At 38.0% G+C, this 19,929-nt stretch overlaps 1 protein-coding gene across 4 annotated transcripts in view; it reads left to right on the forward strand.

The window, feature by feature from the left end:
• Positions 1-19,929, forward strand: part of plch2 (phospholipase C eta 2) — a 167,397-nt gene that overhangs the window by 123,585 nt on the left and 23,883 nt on the right. For all 4 annotated transcript variants that reach the window (XM_023331330.1, XM_023331324.1, XM_023331333.1 and 1 more), the window contains 6 exons: positions 2,458-2,701; positions 2,875-3,004; positions 7,395-7,565; positions 8,819-8,912; positions 9,811-10,014; positions 11,675-11,795. In XM_023331330.1, coding sequence (XP_023187098.1) covers positions 2,458-2,701; positions 2,875-3,004; positions 7,395-7,565; positions 8,819-8,912; positions 9,811-10,014; positions 11,675-11,795 — 964 coding nt within the window. The remainder of the gene's footprint in view (positions 1-2,457; positions 2,702-2,874; positions 3,005-7,394; positions 7,566-8,818; positions 8,913-9,810; positions 10,015-11,674; positions 11,796-19,929) is intronic.

Raw genomic sequence — 19,929 nt, forward strand, 5'->3', positions numbered from 1 at the left:
TATAAGAATGGTGAAAAAATACCAAACAAAAACTACTATGAATCTGGGGCCAAGTTAGCCAAAGAAAGTTACAAAAGCGTTGCAATATAATTTAGAGGTATAACAGCACGTTTCTCAATAATGGATAAAGGTCAAATAAGAGATTATCAGAACAAGTTATAAGTTGGTGCAACAGGATTTCTACACATTCTACAGATGGGACTATCTCAATCTTGAAATTATTAGACATCTGGATGAGCAGGAATCAGTGCTTAATGAAATACTAATTTCATATCAGGCAAAATCCAGAGAGTATTATATTATGACTATATAAGGGACTTATGACTAAAATACCATATTCAACCTCATATGTGAAAACCAAATTGGAAAAGAAAAGTAAAATGGAAATCACCAAAGACAGCGTTGAAATGTACAAACTCCTATTCATGAAGATCATTTATTTGGAAATGCAAGCTTAGATTTTTTTTAGACCACCAAAACAAAACATTTCTTGTACTAGAGAGGAGGCAATGTGAAAACACAGAACCCAACCAGTGACATATTTTATGGCTGTACAGTTATAATATTGCATAGGAATACACAAAAATTTCAAAAGTATTTTTAATCCCACGGGGGCTCAAGGGATCAGTTTCCTATGGTTCCCCCTCCTCTGCAGTCCTGGGAATAATAAGCTTCTTAAGGCAGTTTAATTATTCATCAGCTTTAATCTGTCCAAATAGTGTTTTACACACCAGCCCTAACATAAAAATAACCCACACACTTCACTGGGGCACCGGTGGAACTGCAGACTTGTTTTAAATTGAGGTAGTAAATGATGGGTGGGGGGGGCTGGTTCGAACTCATTAAGACTCTTGATGTCCTCTAAATGCGTCTGTGAGCAGACGTTCTCGCTGCATCAGAGGATAATGAATGAACAAGGCTAAAAAGTCAGCCTTGCTGTTTTATGGTTGAGAAAATCTGGATATTTACCAATTATTAGAGCCCAGAGAGGATTTGAAAAATGCAAAGTGTTAACACTATGACCTCATTAAGGACTTTAAAACAAAGCGCTTGTGATCACCACTCTGAAAGGTTTTTCTTTCTGGGCTTCCACTATAGATGCCAGAAAGATAACTCGGCAAAAGAATAGCGTGGAGAAAATCGCTGTGCTGGTAAATAGGGCTGGGTGATACAACACAGTGTAAGAGTTTCATATCAGTAAATATAATTATTCATTGACAGGCCATTTTTATTTCGAAGCCGCTGACAAAACCTGAAACTGCTGCTCTGCAAGTTACTCAACAGGTTGTTGCTAAGTTAACGAGACTGATTGAGTAAGGCTACGTTCAGACAGCAGGCTAATGCGACCTCGACCCGGCTTTTTCACGGCAGTCTGAACGGCCCAATTCTAATCTTTTCTCCAGAAGAAAAATCTGATCTGTGCCACTTCCATATGTGGAACTAAATTTGATAAGTGTCCATTAGTTTTCAAAGCATCAGCAGTCAGAATGGCCATGTCTGATTTTGACATTCATGTCACTGATGTGAAACGTGTCAGAATTCTGCACCAGAAGAAGCCAGACACGGTAGATCAGGAGGTAAACAATTGCTGAACATTATAATTGTGAAGCGCTTCCCATTCCAATCCCACCAGTCCGGCAACGACTCTACATCCAAACAGGTTTCTGTACAGAAGCTGCAGTCAGTGCTACACTGCAGGCCACTGTGGTTATCTGGGCTTCCTTCATCTTATGATTTTGTACAGATACTGTCTTTTCCCATTGCTGAATATACTTTAAAATCGGTCCATAACCGGCTCCTCACATTATTACTTCTGTAAATGGTGCACTGCTGTGTGGCGTCAACGTTCTTCTGTGCATGTGGGTCGCCTTAGGGTCATAAAATGTTCGCATAAAGTCTGGCTGAGATGGCATTTAGTTAGCAGTATGAACGACCTCGCAAGTAAGATTGAGATTCAGTATCTATCGGTATCACTATTCAATATCTTCAAGAATTTCATAAAGTCGCCAGCTTACCAGAGATTTGGTTTGATTTTTGTAAGTGAATAAAATAATTTTATAGCAGAACATCTCTGTCAATTTTGTTGTAATATTTCAGTAACACCGTCCTGATATTTAATGGCAATAAAATAACGTTCAATCACTTTGGGACTTATTTGATGCACAGTAAATAGCTGTAATGAAACGTACTATCACACATGGTAGTGGTATTTATTTACTTAAGTGAGAGGTCAGGGGTTATTTTTAAAATTTAATTAAAAAGCAGTGTATCTTGCAGTTTTACTGCAAGGTGTGTCCATATTCTACAGCCAACATTAAAGAGGGCCATTGACCCACCTAGTATAATTTTGAGGGGTTTTTTATGTTGTTTAGATACAAGTGTCTCCTTTTTATTAAAAAATATTGCTTTTGTATTAAGGCTATCTTTTTCAGTTAAATTAACTTCCTGTTTTCTCAGTCTCCATTGACTCCATCCGCGAGGTCTGTGAGGGAAAGCAATCCGAGATCTTCCAGCGGTATGCAGATGGCAGCTTTGACCCAAACTGCTGCTTCAGTCTGTATTACGGAGAACACATGGAGTCCCTGGACCTGGTATCTGGAACAGGAGAGGAGGCCCGGACCTGGATCACTGGCCTAAAGTACCTGATGGCCGGGATCAGTGACGAGGACAGCTTGGCAAAGAGGCAACGCACCCGCGATCAATATCCTTCACCGAGTCATCAATTAGAGCTGCTTCAACACTGATGAGGCTCTGTCCCACATTATTAACATGTCTAAAATGTACATTGGAGGAACATTTTGTGTTGCTCCTTCTGTTCTTCAAGTCGATACATCACATTTTTTGTTCAGCTTTCCTTAACCAGAGTTTTGTCACGTGGCTGAAGCAGACCTTCACTGAGGCTGATAAAAACGGCGACGGGAGTTTAAGCATCAATGAGGTTCTTCAGCTTCTGCATAAACTCAACGTCAACCTGCCTCGACAAAAGGTCAAACAGATGTTCAAGGTGCTGATAAAATTCTTGGTTTTCTAGTTTTAGTACACTTGCACTGATGTGCACAAGCCTTCATCTCTGTTTAATTATGATCATTTTTAATTATGTTTAATTATGATCAATTGGTTTAAACCCAAAACCAATTGAAGCACAATATTTAAGAATAGAATACATCACATTTATAAAGCACATTTTAAGGCAGAATTGCTGATTTAATACTTGTTTAATATCAGCTTAAAGTTCATATTACTTTAAGCTGTAAAGTAACATATACATATAATATTGTCAGATTATCAGTACTGATAATCTGACTCAGGAACGTAGGACTACAGTCCTACATTCAACTTTAGGGTTGAATGTAGGACCTTAAACATAGTCAGGCTTACTAAATATTTTTTTATTTTTGTTTGAATATCTTATCTATTTCTTAAAGGATACTACAGCTTTGAAGCTGCAGTAGTGGTCAACTTTAGTGACTGACTCCTAACGTCAAGGGGCTTATTTAGTGACTTGAAACTGCTGTAAGTACTTCCTTCCAGACAGATTGTGAATGATCAGTGAAGACACTGACTGCTGCAGATGTTGGCTGACACGCAGCACAGGGATTAGCATGTTGACCTGTTAAACATGTTGTTTTAGCCCTCTTCCTCAGAGGAGGCAGCCAGTTGGCTTCCCCTAAGACCAGTGTCCTGAGCATGTTCTCCATATGCTGCTCCTGGGACACAGATGGCTTGCTCTGTAATGCGGCGTAAACGCACTGGGCACCAATCCTTCTCTGTGTTTGTGGGGGTGTGTGTGAGCAAGGTGGACATCTATGCAGATTTGTGTGCTTGCAGTCACTAGGCTACTTTCTTAGCTTAACCTTATTAGAGTCTTTACCTATCTGAAGATTGGCTTTGCCATAATGTAAACTAATATGCAACGATATGCAATTCAAGAAATGTAGGATTAAAAAAGTATCAATCTTGTTACTTTGTGATCTAATTTAATGGCTGTAAAAGTAGCTTTACAGCAGAGCTGAGCAGTGTTAGGCTAATTTGAGATTAGAATGTTGCTCAGATATATGATAATCCTGGTGGTAATTCCCGTACATATTCCTCTCTTATATTCCCTTCATTGTTCTCATTAGTTAACCACATTAAAGGTCCACTATAATGCAAAATTCACTTTTTGCATGTTTCTAAAATCTCAAAATTGTTACATGAAAATTTTACTATCTAGTAACCCCAAGCCAATCCCAGCCCCTCTTGTAATCTTCATTGGAAAAAGATGTTAAGTTACTGCCGCACAATGGCTGCTGGAAAAGAAAAATGTTTTGCTATTGGCTGCAGGGCAGAGCAGGTGTCCATTTTCTCCCAGTCACAGAGAACAGAGCTGTGTGGCTTCATTTTATTTTTGCTTGCAATGGCCAAAGAAAGTTGTAGTTTAGGAAGGAGTCCTTTGAAAACTACCAACATTACACAGCAGGATTTACCAAAATACTTGGCCTGAAGGGAGGTTGTGTTCCTACTGTTCTTCACAATTCTGCACATGATGGTGATGTAAACACGTCTTGTGTGTTTTGTATTATTGTTCGGCATTAACATGATTTGACATGTAGTACAAGCTAACGCTGAACAATAGCCTTCGCTAGCCCTGTGTCTCATGTTACATTATCCATAATATCTGCGCATTTACTGTCGTAATTATAGTGATGCTGTGTTTGTGAAAACATGTCGGACGCTCGGACATTGGCAACACTGAGTTATTTTATTTCATTTTTGGATTTTTTGCATCTTGAGAGAAGTGCTTCTCTTCTTACCTCGCAAATGCATTTTTTAAAAAAGGTCACATTTGCGGGGAAAGAAAAAACGTTTTGTGTGCTGAATTATTGTGCTGATGTCAGCTGCTGGACTTCACATCACAGCACATTGAAGCAGAATCCTCAGAGTCTAAATTAATAACGATTTAAATGTGTTTCAGAGCCACAGCATTTAATCCTTCAGTGGTTGTGGGTTGATTTTTATTCAGGATGCTCCTCTTCTTCTGCTTCAGGGTCAAAGATGAATGTTTGTGCCACTGTTCATCTGTATGGAGCCATTTTCATGTGTCTGAGGTGCTTATGTAAACACTGAGTTAGGATTGCATGACCAGTAGCAGCAACTTATTTGCATAATCGTCATGTAGCCCTAAAACTGTGCGTTCCTAAATGAGCACAAAACAGGCAGAACTGATCAGGTGAAATCTCAAGTGCGTGAGAATGATTTTGTGTATTAAAAATAATGAACATGTTTTGTAGGCAACAGACCTACAGTATCTAGCTTGTTCCAGGAAGCATAACACTGGACCTTTAAAACAAAGAAGTAAAATTTATGTACATTTTATTGAAAGCAAGAGCAAATACAATTCTTTATACTGCTAAAATGTAATTGATATTATTGGTAAAATGTATGATTCTGACTGATGGCTGCATGGTGCGTAAGAGTCGGCTATTCGGCTATTTCTAGTTCAGGTTCAGGTATTCTTAAATATTGCTTCAGTTGCAAGTAGTGTGATTATTTCAGCTGAAACAGTGGCAGTCTAGGAAAATCCCTGCTGAATTTACATGTGCAGGCAGTTTTTAAGAGGCCATATTGTGCAGAGTATTATCCCAATTTTTAAAAGGCAAACTGCACACATGTGTTGTAAGGAAGGAACATGTGCAGGAGCACTCTGCACAGGAATAGGTGTGAGAGAACAGTGCTGCTCTGCTCATTACTGGTAGAGAAAACTCTGGTCAGTTTGCCACTTTATCTAGAGATTGAAGAATTTTAAACTGTAGGAATGTTGTGAAAACAAAGTTCTGTGGTACTGGAGCCACTTGATACCAGTAGGAGCGGGTCTGTATTGAGTGTACTCTATAAAACTCAAAACCTAAGAGACTTTCACTTCCTGCTCACTCTAAGCAACCAACTACTGACTAACAAAAAAAAAAAGAATATTGGAGCCATTGCATCCTGACAGACATACCAATAGTTCAAGCATCTACTTTAAGTTATATCAGAAGAATTTAATAAACTTGGTCAAATTCAACACCTGGGTGACCCATGATGATTTTCCTTGTGGCGTGGTCTGTTGTACTGACCAATTGAAACATGGTATTGCAGCACTAAGTAACATCCAGAGCTTAGATGTTCAAGGGACAGTTAAACTTTGTAGGCAGCAGCAGCTCTGCTAAGTGGTGAATTATTGCCTCTGTCAACGCTCCCAAAGAACAAGCCTTCTAAGCACTTAAGTTCATGCATAAAACATGGTGGAAGCAAAAAGACTCAGAAGCTTTGTGGGTATTCCCCAGCTGTGCTTCCACTGCTTTGTTATCCTGCTGGCTCCATGATGTGTCCTGAGTGACAATAATTGCAAATATATATGCAAATGGACACATTTTTATGCCTTTCATTCCTTTTAGTGCAACTTCTGACTGATTTTTGCCTGTATTCCAGAATAGAACAAAGTGAGAGTGCAACATCTCGGTTAACTCGTGGAAAATATCTACTTGGACTGTTCTCGTCACTTTATTGGACTGTCACAACTTAGCAGCATCTATGTGCGATGTGCTCCAAGCTGTTCAAATATCTCAGCAGTACTGTTGTCCAGTCTCTCCATTTCTATCTAAAATAAATTTTGTGTCTCATTGGAAGGTTTCCACCCACCAGGAAAAGTATGTGAAGATTATTTTTGGAGTATATTCTTCAAAATTGTTGTATGATCTACGCATTTTATGTAAACTACAACTAAAGCCCTAAGCTAATGAAACTCCTCCGCAATCCTGCTCAGGGTCTACAGGAGTTAGCCATGTCAGATTACACATAGCTGTGTTGTTCTTTTTTTAAATCACTCAGTGCTACTCAGAGGCCAAACTCCAGCTGGCACAGACGTCAGCAGTGTCCAGTGTGTGGCTGCCTCCAGTGTTGTTTGGCATATGGACACTTTATGGGCAGGATCACATGAACAGTAGTGTAGAATAATGTGTTGCTTATGATTATAGTCCAAAAATACCTACCAACTGATATCAAGTCAGGGAACAGATGGAACAAGTGGAGAAAATCTCCTTTTTGAGTCGTACCAAAATAATCTGTCAGTGATAAATCAAGACTAGATCATAAGTCTATATATGTACTGACTTGTATTTTACAGTTTTTCCTGGTTTTTTTGTTTTGTTTTGTTTTTTTCATGCAATTAATTTATAAATTAGATTAACTTTGAAATTACTTAAAGCTGTTGATGTTTTTAGGGAAAATTATTGCATTGGAAACCAACTGTATATTTTGGCAGCACTCCAGCAGACATGCCATATACTGTGTTCTAGATCTATGGAGATGAACATAAAACGTTAGTTGGGATGTTAAACTGGTGGGATAACAACTTCGCTGTATGATTGCTGTAGGAGGCAGACACAGATGACAAACAGGGAACTTTGGGGTTCGAGGAGTTCTGCTCCTTCTACAAGATGATGTCGACCCGCAGAGATCTGTACCTCCTTATGCTCACCTACAGCAACCACAAAGACCACCTGGACACAGATGACATCACTCGCTTCCTGGAGACGGAGCAAAAGGTAAACATGTGCTTTCATTGAGGTAATGAAAAGCTTGCTAATGTCTTACAATATTGATGGACAGTGGCTGTAAATGAGTACACAAAGGCCTCTTATATTCAGGGACATCAGAGAAAATCTGACTATCTGGCTCATATCAAGCTAGTCTACTGGCCAATCAAGCACAGGAACACCATGCAACAGTTATTGGTACCTTTAGCACTGTGGGCTGGCACCAAGTCCTGCTGGAAAATGAAATCAGCATCTGCATATTGTTCGTCAGCAGAAGGAAGCATAGATAAATCTAAATTATCCAGCTAGATGGCTTTGTTGACTGTGGACTTAAGAAAACCCTGTGGACCAGGACCAAGCAATGTCCCATCACCAAATTCTTCAAAGTACTTTTGCTTGGCCATCCTCTCAAAGGTGCAGCTTCCTCTGTGGGACCTTTTCCTTCCACTGAATATGCTTGGAAAAGTTGCTCTGAACAACCAACATCTTTAGCAGTCTAACCTGTTATCATAGAGGTTGCTTTCTTTCTAAATTCAGAAAGCTCTCAGCACTACATTCAGGGGCTAAATCAATCGACCAGTCAATCAAGTTTATTTGTCTATTTAAGCAAAAAGGCAGTTCAAAAGTGCCTTAAGTCATAAAAACACAAAAAGTCCTAGAAAAAACAGTCACCAACTGAGAAACCAGTAAAGAACATTACATTTAGTTGAGTGCCATCATCAAAAGTTAAAGTTGGCAGCCCTTTGATGCAGATTGTAGTAATAATGGGTATGGGCTCATTTCCACCAGATTACTGAGAGCTCTATCATAGAATGAATGTTGTGTGTGATGGAACCACATTGATGGTCAGAAAGTCTAAATCGCTTCTCCAAACTTATTTTTATTCGTTGGTGTTTAGTTGAGGCCTAATGCTGCAACTGTTCTGTTTTAGTTTCAATTTATTTTATTGTGTTATTGTCTTTGTACAGCACTTTGGCACAGTTTTAACTCGTTTTTAAAAGTGCCATGTAAATAAACCTGACATTGACAAAGTACACATGAGTCTGTGCTGCCAGAGGACTGGCCACTCCTCTTTAATGATCATCAGCTTCAAACAGCAGCTCCCAGGCACCAGGCTGACTTTTTTTTACCAGTCAGGATGGATGGAACAATCACATGGATGCACCTTAGACAACTTCATTTACTCTTTAAAAAACAGTTAACTTTTTTTGAAAACAAAAGAATATTAGATCTTTTAGAGATGGCATTTCCCCATTTTGCAGATGACAAAGGTGACCAAGGACCACTGCTTGGAGATCATCAACAAGTTTGAGCCGTGCTCTGAAAATCAAAAGCAGGGCGTTTTGGGAATTGATGGTAAATATACATGAATTTTACATACAGTCATTTTGTTTTAGTTTTGGTTCTAATTTAAGTTTCATATATATATAATAATTTCATAATAGTTTGATATATATATATATATATATATATATATATATATATCTCTTGGCTGTGCCTAGAACTGCACAGTCATAAATATATACAAATATATATATATATACACCTAATACACAAAATCGTATTAGGTATTTTTTTAGTTTTAGCACAGATATCTTAGTCCACTTGAAATAAGACAAAACTAACCTACAAGTAATTTTTCAACAAGATATATGACCATGCTTTAAGTCAGTAATTCCTTCATGTTAATGAAACAGTTCATAGGAAAAAGGTCTTGTTGTAAGTAAAATTATCTATAATGTTTCCCTTCTGTGTTAAATTAATAAAGATTAGTAAGTAGAGGGCATTGTCTTACTGAACTCTATTCACAGTTGCTGTCTTCAGATGATAGGATTGGAAAGGCTGGTCAGCATTTTTACATCATTTAAATGCTGGTGCAGCCTTTAAGTATTAGCCCGAAATCAACGCTACACTGAGATCACATGCAGAATTTCAGAAACCAGACAGAAAAGATGTTTTAAGAGATGAGATGTGGTTCTCTGGCTTTGGAGCCTCACATTGGTTCAGTTTTTATAGCACTGGTTATTGGTCTATTGTTGGAACAGCTTTGATAAATAAACTTTGTTTATTATGACCTATAAAACCATAGGACAGAATCTGCAACAGCTGTGTCTGAAAGGTGTTCCTATTAAAAGTTCACCTTGGAAATATTGAGAAGTGACCTTAGAGTCCATGATGGTAATTTGTGCACCTGCCTGTAGAACTTTCCAACATTTACTAATAGTTTAGTTGAAACAATTTTATTTTTTTCTAGGTTTTACAAACTACATGCGCAGTCCAGCTGGGGACATCTTCAACCCAGAGCACTACAACGTGAACCAGGACATGACCCAGCCGCTGTGCAACTACTTCATCGCCTCATCGCACAACACCTACCTGATGGGAGACCAGCTGATGTCCCAGTCCAGGGTGGATATGTACGCCTGGGTGCTGCAGGCAGGCTGTCGCTGTGTGGAAGGTAACTATCATAACAATAACAATTTCTTATTTCTGCAGCAAGCAGGAGAGAAGATTTGCTTCTGCTTATGGGCCCATTTGGCTGGAAAACGTAACATAGGGACAATATTTTAGATTGTAATTAACTCACATTTTCATTCTAAATTAACATATCCAGTTAAAATGTTTTGCATCTTTTTTTTCTTATTTGAGGTTTGTTTTGGAATAAAGACGCGTGTTTTATTGCATCAACAAAATCTAGAATGTTATGGCTACAGACTTGTTGTAATATGAGAACTGTGTTTCAGTAGAGCAGATAATTAATCTGCAAACATTATGTTGCCATAGTGCTTGTGATTGTTAGAGACTAAAACACTGCAGTCTAAATTCAGAGTATTTAGCATGTATCTCCCCCCACAGTCTGCCTTCATTCAGTGGAAGTGTGGTGTGTGGGAATGTTCCTTGTTGTCTTCCAAATGCGTTGGACTAGAAGAACAAAGAGTGTTGTGTCTAGTGAGCATTTAGAGCTCAATTTGTCTTTGTAGCAGGTTGAAGTCAGATCTATAATTGAACCCCCACCCACTTTACATTTGTATCAACCAACACTCAGTCCCACTCGTATGATGATTAAAGTTAGAGAAGCTGTTCATATACTGTAAATACATTTCAGGTTTGTTTTTAGCAGTTCCCTCTGCTGGAAGACGATTGTTCTCCTCTTTACTTCCAGGTTTTAATAAAACATTGTATAGTTTCTGCATCTTTCAACGTTTTCTCTGTTGGAGGCAGTGCATGTGCACTGTTGTAACCAATCGTATTTTATCCAGGTTAAAAACCATGAAGAAAACAGAAACTTTGAGCATTAAACCATTTATAGCTTATCTTTCAGATTAAGAAATGTTTTGTGATGGGGAAGCAAAGCAGCCCTTATGCTTCTAAACATTGCAGTGTGATGCTCTAAATGTGTATTGATGCACTGATGGAGGCCATATTGACTCGTTTTATGTGAAACAGTCTGATTGGAACTAATGGAGTGTCTGTGCAAAGTGACATTTTATCTCATATAAATGTTTAATATGTAATCCAAATGGAAATCATTAGGCGTCTCTGTCTCCAGCGAGGAGATTGCTCTGTAATCGTTGTTCAGATTGGTGGAAAATGCTAAATTGAGAACTTGAACGAGAAGAAACTAAATCCTCAGAGTAAATTGGCAATAAACAAAATTTCAATATTTTTTTTCTGACTAACAAAACGTTACATGAAAGCCTTACGTTTTGTTACCTCCCAGGCCTAAAAGCTCTAAAAGCTGACTCTGTGGGCGGGCAATGCCCCCCAATGGCCGCCCCTGCTGCCCGGCCTGATATCAGCCAGGTTTACATGAGCAAATAAACAACTCTGTGGTTAACAGAGTACTTGAAGATTAAAATGTTTTGGGTTCTGATGTCTTGACTTCACCAAAACTAAAATCAGCCAGTGGTTCTCAGACGCTTCGATCCTTTTTCTCTTCTTGTTGTTTTCCTCCTTTTCCAGACTTGTCACAATCAGACGCCTTCTTTCACTCACGTTTTGTCAGCTTAGGAAGAAAACAGTCTTGATATTAATATAATGATATTATTTGCATAAATCGCTCTTATTCTACGATAAGCTCTTCTGCTCAGTGTATCTGTGCTGTCATTTTCCCGCAGTCGATTGCTGGGACGGCCAGGATGGAGAGCCCATCGTACACCATGGTTACACCCTGACCTCCAAGATCCTCTTCAAAGACGTCATCGAGACGATCAACAAGTACGCCTTCATCAAGACAGAGTACGTTGAAACTCTCTAGTCTCCTCTCGTTTCATCGTCTGGCCCGTAAATCCACTTTGAGGCAGTTTGAGCATTTCAGCAGCTCACCGTGTCATTTCCTCATGTTCTGGTAATGATAACTAACAAACCGTGAAGCGTGACTGTCTGCCACTGATAATCACGTTTATCGGGAGGCGACTGTGCTGTCAGTTAACATTTCAGTGCTTAAAGGGAACTGAGGGATTTCTACCCAAATGTTTCACAAATGATTTCCTCTGATCAAAACATGAGATGAACCTTTTATAGAAGGTTAGAACAGCCGACCACAGTTTTGTTTTGCAGTTTGGGAGCTTTTTGCTCTTTGAAAATCCTTAGTTTTAGTTTCTAATAGTGTTAGAAACGTCCAGTTTGTTATAAAGAACAGTCAAGTCAGAAATTACAAGCATTTGGGCCTCTTACTTGCCAACAATAAGAACAGAGATACACAAAATGTGCATGTCAGCGCATTTCTAACAAAGGAAATGATCTTGCTTAAATGAACTGTGTATGTCCAAACATGTAAGGTGAGTGTTTTTGCAGCCCTTCTATAGACTCCTAGAAACAATTGTTCACCATCTCAGACATTCCTCGCCTCATTATCAGGAAATGAACCTGATTTTCCAAACACTCTGTTCAAAGGAACATCATGTACAATAACAAGATAATACTGATAATCAAAAGCAATGTAATTACTAAATGCAAATGGATTCTTAATATAATGAGTAACATGGATAAATTAATACAGATAAGTGTCAAATGCTGGACACAAGATAGACAAAACAAAGGCAACAAATGTAACGATGCAATGAGTGAATGTCGTTCTAAAGTAATTAGCAAACATCTTTTCAACACTGTTTCAGTTAGTTTCTTTTTTCTTTTTTGTAATGACAGTTTTAATTTTCCACAAATTTGATCTGGCTCCACTATAAGACTCCTGCTTTTCTCCACAGTTATATTCACCGTAATGCCACACTGGATTCTGGTGTTTTCTCCTGACTTTTCCTGACATTCTGTTGTCAGACCAGCACCAAGAAAGATGACTTTCCTTACATACCTGCCATCTGCTGGAATAACGTAGTAGAACAAGCAAAACCGCAAGACACCAGACTTCATACTCATGAGACACAAAAACTAAATGCATTTTTTATATAAATTCAGTATTTTTTTTGTTTGGGGAATGCTCATTCACAGTTTGTTAGTTTACCCTTTTGTGCAAAGTCTCTCTTTTTTAAATTTATTTCAGTTAACAAAAATATTTCCTTAATTCTAGTTTTTGTTATCTGGTAGCTTTTGTTAAGAATGATAACCTTTCAGCCATCCAGGGAAATATTCAGATTGGTTTTCGGTCAGCAGTCCTCGACTTTGGTCCTGCACATTTTAGGCTCTAATACATCTGTTTCCAATGATTTCATGTATTCTCAGCAGATATTAAAAATCTGTATCCTGATTTTTAGGATTCTGTCTTTAAGCTTCCTGAACTATTGACTTATACTGTATGTAGCATCAGATGGAGAACACAGGCATCAAATCGTGAAGGTACGATTTAGTTATGGTGTCTGTCCCACTTTACTGTCTTCACTTATTATATTGCATGTGTCAGGCCCATGTCATTGTTTCTTAAACTCGTCCATTAGTGTGAAGCCTTTGAGCTCATTGCCATAATTTATATTAATAAATATAGCAAAAAACTGTTAATATTCATCTAGCTGGATACTAGCTGTGTTTATCATTTCAGATTCAATTCTGGTTGATTTTATATATTATGAAGGTGGAGAAGTTGCTGCAGAAAAAAGCCCATCAGTATAAAATAATTGTTTTTTCGACATCGAGCACATCAGTTCAATTTTGTGTTCCCATGTAAGAGCTAATTACAGTTATTTGTTTGTGGATATATCAGTTCTTAGAGAACAATTCAATCATTCACTTTTACAAGGACCAAAATCCTCCATGAGCGACTGCCAACTCCCCGGGGCCATGATCTCTGTTTATAGCTACAGTGAGCTCACCTTTATATTTTAGTCCTGCTTTTTCTGAACGGATTAGCCGTAGAGCTGCTTTTTGTTGGCCATGCTGCACTGCAAGGATTATGAATAAACACTGCTCCACTTTGAACTTTTAGACTCGGTTTTAAAGCAGTCTGATCTTGTTGGGTGTTTTGTCATTTCAACTATTTAGTAAAAATGTACTAGAATAGTAAAAATGAAAAACGGTTTTTACATGGCTTGTTCCTCCTGTCACAAATCATATTAACCTTCATTATATTAACAACAAAGGCAATCAGGCTTTATCTCCTCATGCCATCTATTTTCATGAGAAAGACTCTCGTAGTACTTACATGTTCACTTTGCTTCTGGGCATCAGTGTATTTGTCTCTTGTGTTGAAGTTTTGTTCAAATTACCAGGAACCATGCCACATCCCACACTTCTCAGAATAAAACCAGTCATTTAATAGTTATTTATCCCCTAGATATAAGTGGTGCAGCTCTTATTTATGGTTTCAAATACTAAGATGAAAACAAAAGGAGATTGTGCCCCCCAGGCTCTGGAAATCTCTTCTATTTGTTTGTTATATTTTGGTCTTTTAAAAGCCACTTAAAAATATGTATTTGTCAATCTGCTTTTATTAATTTTTAATGCTTTTATTGAAGTACTAATCTGTTGTTTTTTTTTGTTTTTTTTTTAGTCATGCGTTACAAATTCTTTGCGGATGATGCTTAGTTACATACTGATATTGTCCCATGTGAAGCCACAACATTACCAATCATGCTTCACTCCATTTTTACTCAAAAATAGAAATATTCTTGTTTCAAGTTGGGGGAAAAAATCAGTTGGAACTTCACACCGAGTCCATATTTCTGCCCCCAGCTCTAATCTCAAAGTCCACCTGCCAAACCAATAGTAAAAATGACAGGTACTTGAAAAGCAAAACTGTCACAAAAGACAGCACAACAAATTTATGAATAGATCTTTTTAGTGTTTGAATGCATAGAATACAGAGAAATGCATAACTATTCACAGATGTTAGTACTAGTAGTTGACCTGAGGCAACAATAAATAAGTCTCACTTGTTTTTGACCTGGCACTGGAACACAGTTGAATGGGTACAGTGCTTTTCCAGGACAGCTCTGTACCCTCTAGCACTAAACTGACTTCAGTACGGAGTGAAATACTGAGACGGCTCCATTTTCAAAGGTTTTCTGTTGGTTCACACAGACATTTCAGACTGCGTTTACTAAGACCATTTTCTGTAGTTTTATCCTAACGAAAGTTTTGTTCTGAAGTCAACAACATGTGAAACGTGTAATCTTGTGCCAAATGCGACGTTCTGAGCGTATCCAGCAGAACAAACTATCCAACAGGTTGTTACTCTTGTCCAGTACACTTTGCACATTGCTCTTATCTGGGAAGGTCAAATATACTTGTATGCCAATAACTGTCTAATGCAAACATGACAGTTGTGTAGCAACCTTTAAATTAGCATTTAGGTGTATTTCTGATAAATTTAGGCTTTGTTCACACAGCAGACAAATGTCATCCAAATCCTCTTTTTTTTGCCCAAAATCAACGTATATCTGCCTTCTCTATGGCAGTCAGAATGGCCCATTTCCAATCTTTTCATCCCCCCAAAGTCCGAATTGTGCCTCTTTCATATATGGAACTAATTCAGATACATATCGGATTGTTAGGGTCAAGTTGCATTTAATCGCATTGATGTGAGACGTGTAATAATTCTTTACCAGCAGAAGGCAGAGGAGGGAAGTTAGGCCATAAAGAGTGGTTGAAAATTATGATTATGAACTCATGAAAGAAGTCTGAGTCAGTGAAGCACATCACTACCCAGTCCCACCACTCCTGGTTCTGACTACACATCCCAGCAGGCCTCTTTACAGAAGCTGCAGTCAATGTTCCAGTAAAGGTTGTCGCTGTTACCTGTGCTTTCTGCATATTAGCTTCCTGCATTTCCTTATGATCTTGTGATAATACCAGCCGCTCTAAATAAACGTTATAATTGATCCATATACGGCTCCGTCCATTACTGCAGGAAACGGATCGTTGCTGTGTAATGCATGCGCACATTCTTCGTCTGCGCATGTTGGTCGCTTTCGGGTCGTAAACCCTTCACGTAGAAGTCTGATTGCGGTCGGGCTTAATGAGTTGTCTGAACAAAAAATCGTATTTTAGCAAAAAATCTGAATTGAGCATCAAGACCTGCTGTGTACAAAGCTTTACTTAAACATGACCTAAACCTGCTTTAGATCTTTTCCCCTCTCTGGCTTGTATGATGAAGTATTCATCAAAGTAAAGACGCAACGACGCAATTCTACTCCAGCAGAATTAAAGACTGTCCTCAACCTTTCAAAAAATTCAAATCTGAATTGCACCTTGATGACATCCTAATGCCTAATTCTTATATTTTTTCCTATCCATTCTTAAAAAAAGCATTTTGTTAGGTTATGATGGAAAAAATTGTAGTTATTATTTCGCTGTAACTCATTGTTTTCCCTGCTTGTGTTTTAGACTGTAGCCATACTGAACATGCTCATGTAACTCCCTGAAATTCTCCACCTTTCGGTGCACAGATGAATGAAAGCTTTCACACAGACACCTTGCTTCCTTTTATTGACTCTGCATCAAAAGGTAATTATTCCATTGATATGCACGCAGACTCAATTTTTAAAACTCTATCTTTAGATCCTGTTTCTTCAAGAAAAGGATACCGAAGCACTGCCTTTGTGTGCATCTTCACCTTGTACTATATGCTTTTGAAAAGGATGATTGTGGACTCCATATTCCGCAGATAATTGGCTAAAGTGGCCCAGAGTGAATGGCTGGTACCACTTCAAAGAGGAATTGGATTTTCCGGGGTGCTAAATAAAGACAGGCCTATTCAAGACAGGATTGGACTAAAAAGCCTCCATCTGACAGGGATGGAAATATACCAGTGGATGTAACATCAGAATTGTTCACTATACTCAGTGTTGTGTCTGAGACTCATAATTTGCTGTGCCTCGTCTTTTGAAATGCTGTTCATCCAGACATTAACCTGACCATTGCCTTCCTATGCAATTCTCCCAGAATAAATTCTCGCTGACGGCACTGTGTGGGCTTTCTCCCCTTCACTTACGTTTTTTTCCCGGTAGATTTTATTCAATCAAGGCAATCGAGTTAATTTCTTCATTGCTTCATAATCAATTTAAATTTGCAATCTAAACATTTATGCTGTGTCTTTATTTTCAGTTTGAATTAGATTTCCACTACGTTAGCTCAATCATTTTCATTGTTTTTTAGTGCATACTTGGCTTATAATGTATTTATAAAAACAATTTCTCACATGCATTAAGTTGTTGCTGGGGCCTTTGGAACTACAAATGATCTCCTTTAGTGGAATAGAAAAGGATGTGGTCAGAAAAATCACTGCCTCACTGTAGTGGCACAGTGAGTAGGTTTTGATGCCATGTTGCCCTTTATAACATGACTATTGTACAAGTTAAGTTAAAAAATAAACTGTCATTTATGGTAATTAAGTGTTTGATTTGTCCACCTTTTGACCATATAGCAAACTTTGAGTCATCCATTTTTAGGAGCTTAACCAACTTATTTAGGTTTATGAAACATTGTAATATGGACCACCAAACTCTATTTTTCCATTAATGTCCTTGTTTTGGGTTAGAATAACTATTTTGGTTTGAAAATAGAATAATTTAGAAACAAATCTATTTCTCTAACATCTCGATATTTTGTTGTTACACTTTCCTTCTCCCAGAAAAAGTTTCTGTTGCTGCAATGACTGAGAAATTAAACTTAAGCAGGTGTTCACCTATTTCTAATATTAATCTTTCAACAATAGTGCATCTTTAAATTCCAAATAATACACAACAGTCTTCATTCTAGTTTCCCTGATGTTGAATATAAGTCTGGAAATTGAACAATTACAAGTTTGTTGACCTAAACTTCTGATGATGATAAAATTACTACAAAACTTTACGTATTTTGTACATTTTAATTTTCCACTGTGGCGTTGTGACCCAACGTTGAAAACTTTCACTTTGGGCATCTCACTTCACTCCTGACAGTTCCCATGAATAAATCCGGCTGGCCGAAAACAATATTATGCCAAATGTATCACGTTTGTGTAAATTCACCATCAACACTCTGACACAAGCAAACATGAATCCAATGAGAGAGTCTTCATTTTAGGAAATGAAGACCTGAGAAATGAGGAAATGATGGAATGAACATTTTTAGTGACTTTCAAATGGTGTTTGAAAGCCCATCTTGAGCTTTTAAAGCCACATGTGCATTTAAACGTTATTATGTGATACAGTATGGGTGGAATGAGTTAACCATTTGTTTTGTAACATGCCTGAAGACATTTGTTATGAATTGTAGCAATAGCAACACAATGAAATGTTGTAATAGCGGTTGCGTGCGGTTGTGTACAACACATGGTTCTCAACAGGCCAACTGCAACTGGAGTCAGAGCAGAAAGGAATATGCAAATGCTGAGAGTTTATATGGATTATCATGATCATTAAAAACACCTGAGCACTGTAATTCCCCAGATGCCCCAGCAAATGGTTCTGGAAGCAACATTTAAATCTAAGCAATAAACACATTTAAGGAGCCATAATCCAACAAAGTGCTCACTTCTAAATCGGTTGCGCCTACAAAACACTGACCGGACGCCACAGTGATGGTGTGACACTGTCTGGAGATGATGGTTAAAATGTGTCCATCCACTGACTATTTCTCGCTATCATCATGGAAGGTGGGGAGACTTTCTCCAATGATTCGCTTGACATGTCGACAACCCTTTGCAGGGCAACACAGAGACACAGGACAACACAACTATGCACACACTCGAAGCTAATGGCAATTTAGAGATGGCGATAACCTGACTGTCTTGTTTTGGGATTGTGGGAGGAAGAGTATCCTGGTGAAAACCCACACAAGCACAGGTCCTCCTTGCTGCAAGGCAGCTGCACCACCATCCAGCACTAATGAAGTGTGTTGGTTACAGTGAAACGTGATTATGCTGCCCATTCCAGTTTATCCTGCCAACGTTTATTTATGCGTCTCATAACTGGAAATACTCAACACATAACGATGAGGTAATGCTGCATATAGACAGGGTTTGAAATGCAAAAACACACCGGCGTTCCATATCCACGGCGGAGTCCTCCACACACAGTTCAGGTTTGGATACTACATGTTTAAAATCTGACCTCAGTTCGCCAGCATGAAGCCGTTCATGTTCATTTTAAAGGAGCCAAACTCTGTGAGGATCCTTTCTTTTTAAACTTTCACCTTTACATGACAAATACTTCAGCATTGATCTGTAACAAGAATTAATGACTTCTGCAAAGGTAAGGTGACTAATAAAACTCATCATCCTACAGTGATGATTAATTGGATTATTAATTATTGATTAATTGGAATATACAGACTCAAAAAAAGCCATTTGCAAGAACAACACAGAGAACTGAAGCCAAAACTCTATACAGAATATAAAAAATGTCCATTTAAGATTTAAAAAAAAAATCATCTTTGTCTATAACCTTCTTGGTTTTAGCATCATAGACAGTAAAAGGTTTATTATATTTAAAAAGCAAGTTGATAATTTATTTAAATGCATTTGTTAATTTATTGCCATTATTGTATAAAAAGGCATAAGTGGCTAAATAAAAAATGCCAAGTTTTTTAAAGCAGATTGTCAGAATAAATGCAATTATCTGTTCCTCAAATCATCGTTAATAGCAATATTTCTAATATTCTGGTAGCAATGATTTTAGACTTGATAACTCATTGCAATGGAAATTAGAATTTGACCAACTTTACCAAAATTTACTGAAAACTACATCATACCTGTGAAGTCTCCCGTTTTGCTCGGGAAACGACTGTTTTTTACTATTATTATACTAGTATTATAACAATAACTCCTCCCCCAGTTTAAATCCTTTAGACAAGTAGGTCAAATAAGAAACAAAAAGGAGTTTAGAGTGGTCGACATGAATCAAGCTGATTTTTCCTGGCTCTTCCAACATCCTCTACATGATAGCACTATGCTACACATGGTAGCATTAGCTGACTGTTGCATCCTGAACTGTCACCCATC

The sequence above is a fragment of the Xiphophorus maculatus genome, chromosome 1, assembly GCF_002775205.1.
Source record: "Xiphophorus maculatus strain JP 163 A chromosome 1, X_maculatus-5.0-male, whole genome shotgun sequence".
Classification (NCBI taxonomy): domain Eukaryota; kingdom Metazoa; phylum Chordata; class Actinopteri; order Cyprinodontiformes; family Poeciliidae; genus Xiphophorus; species Xiphophorus maculatus.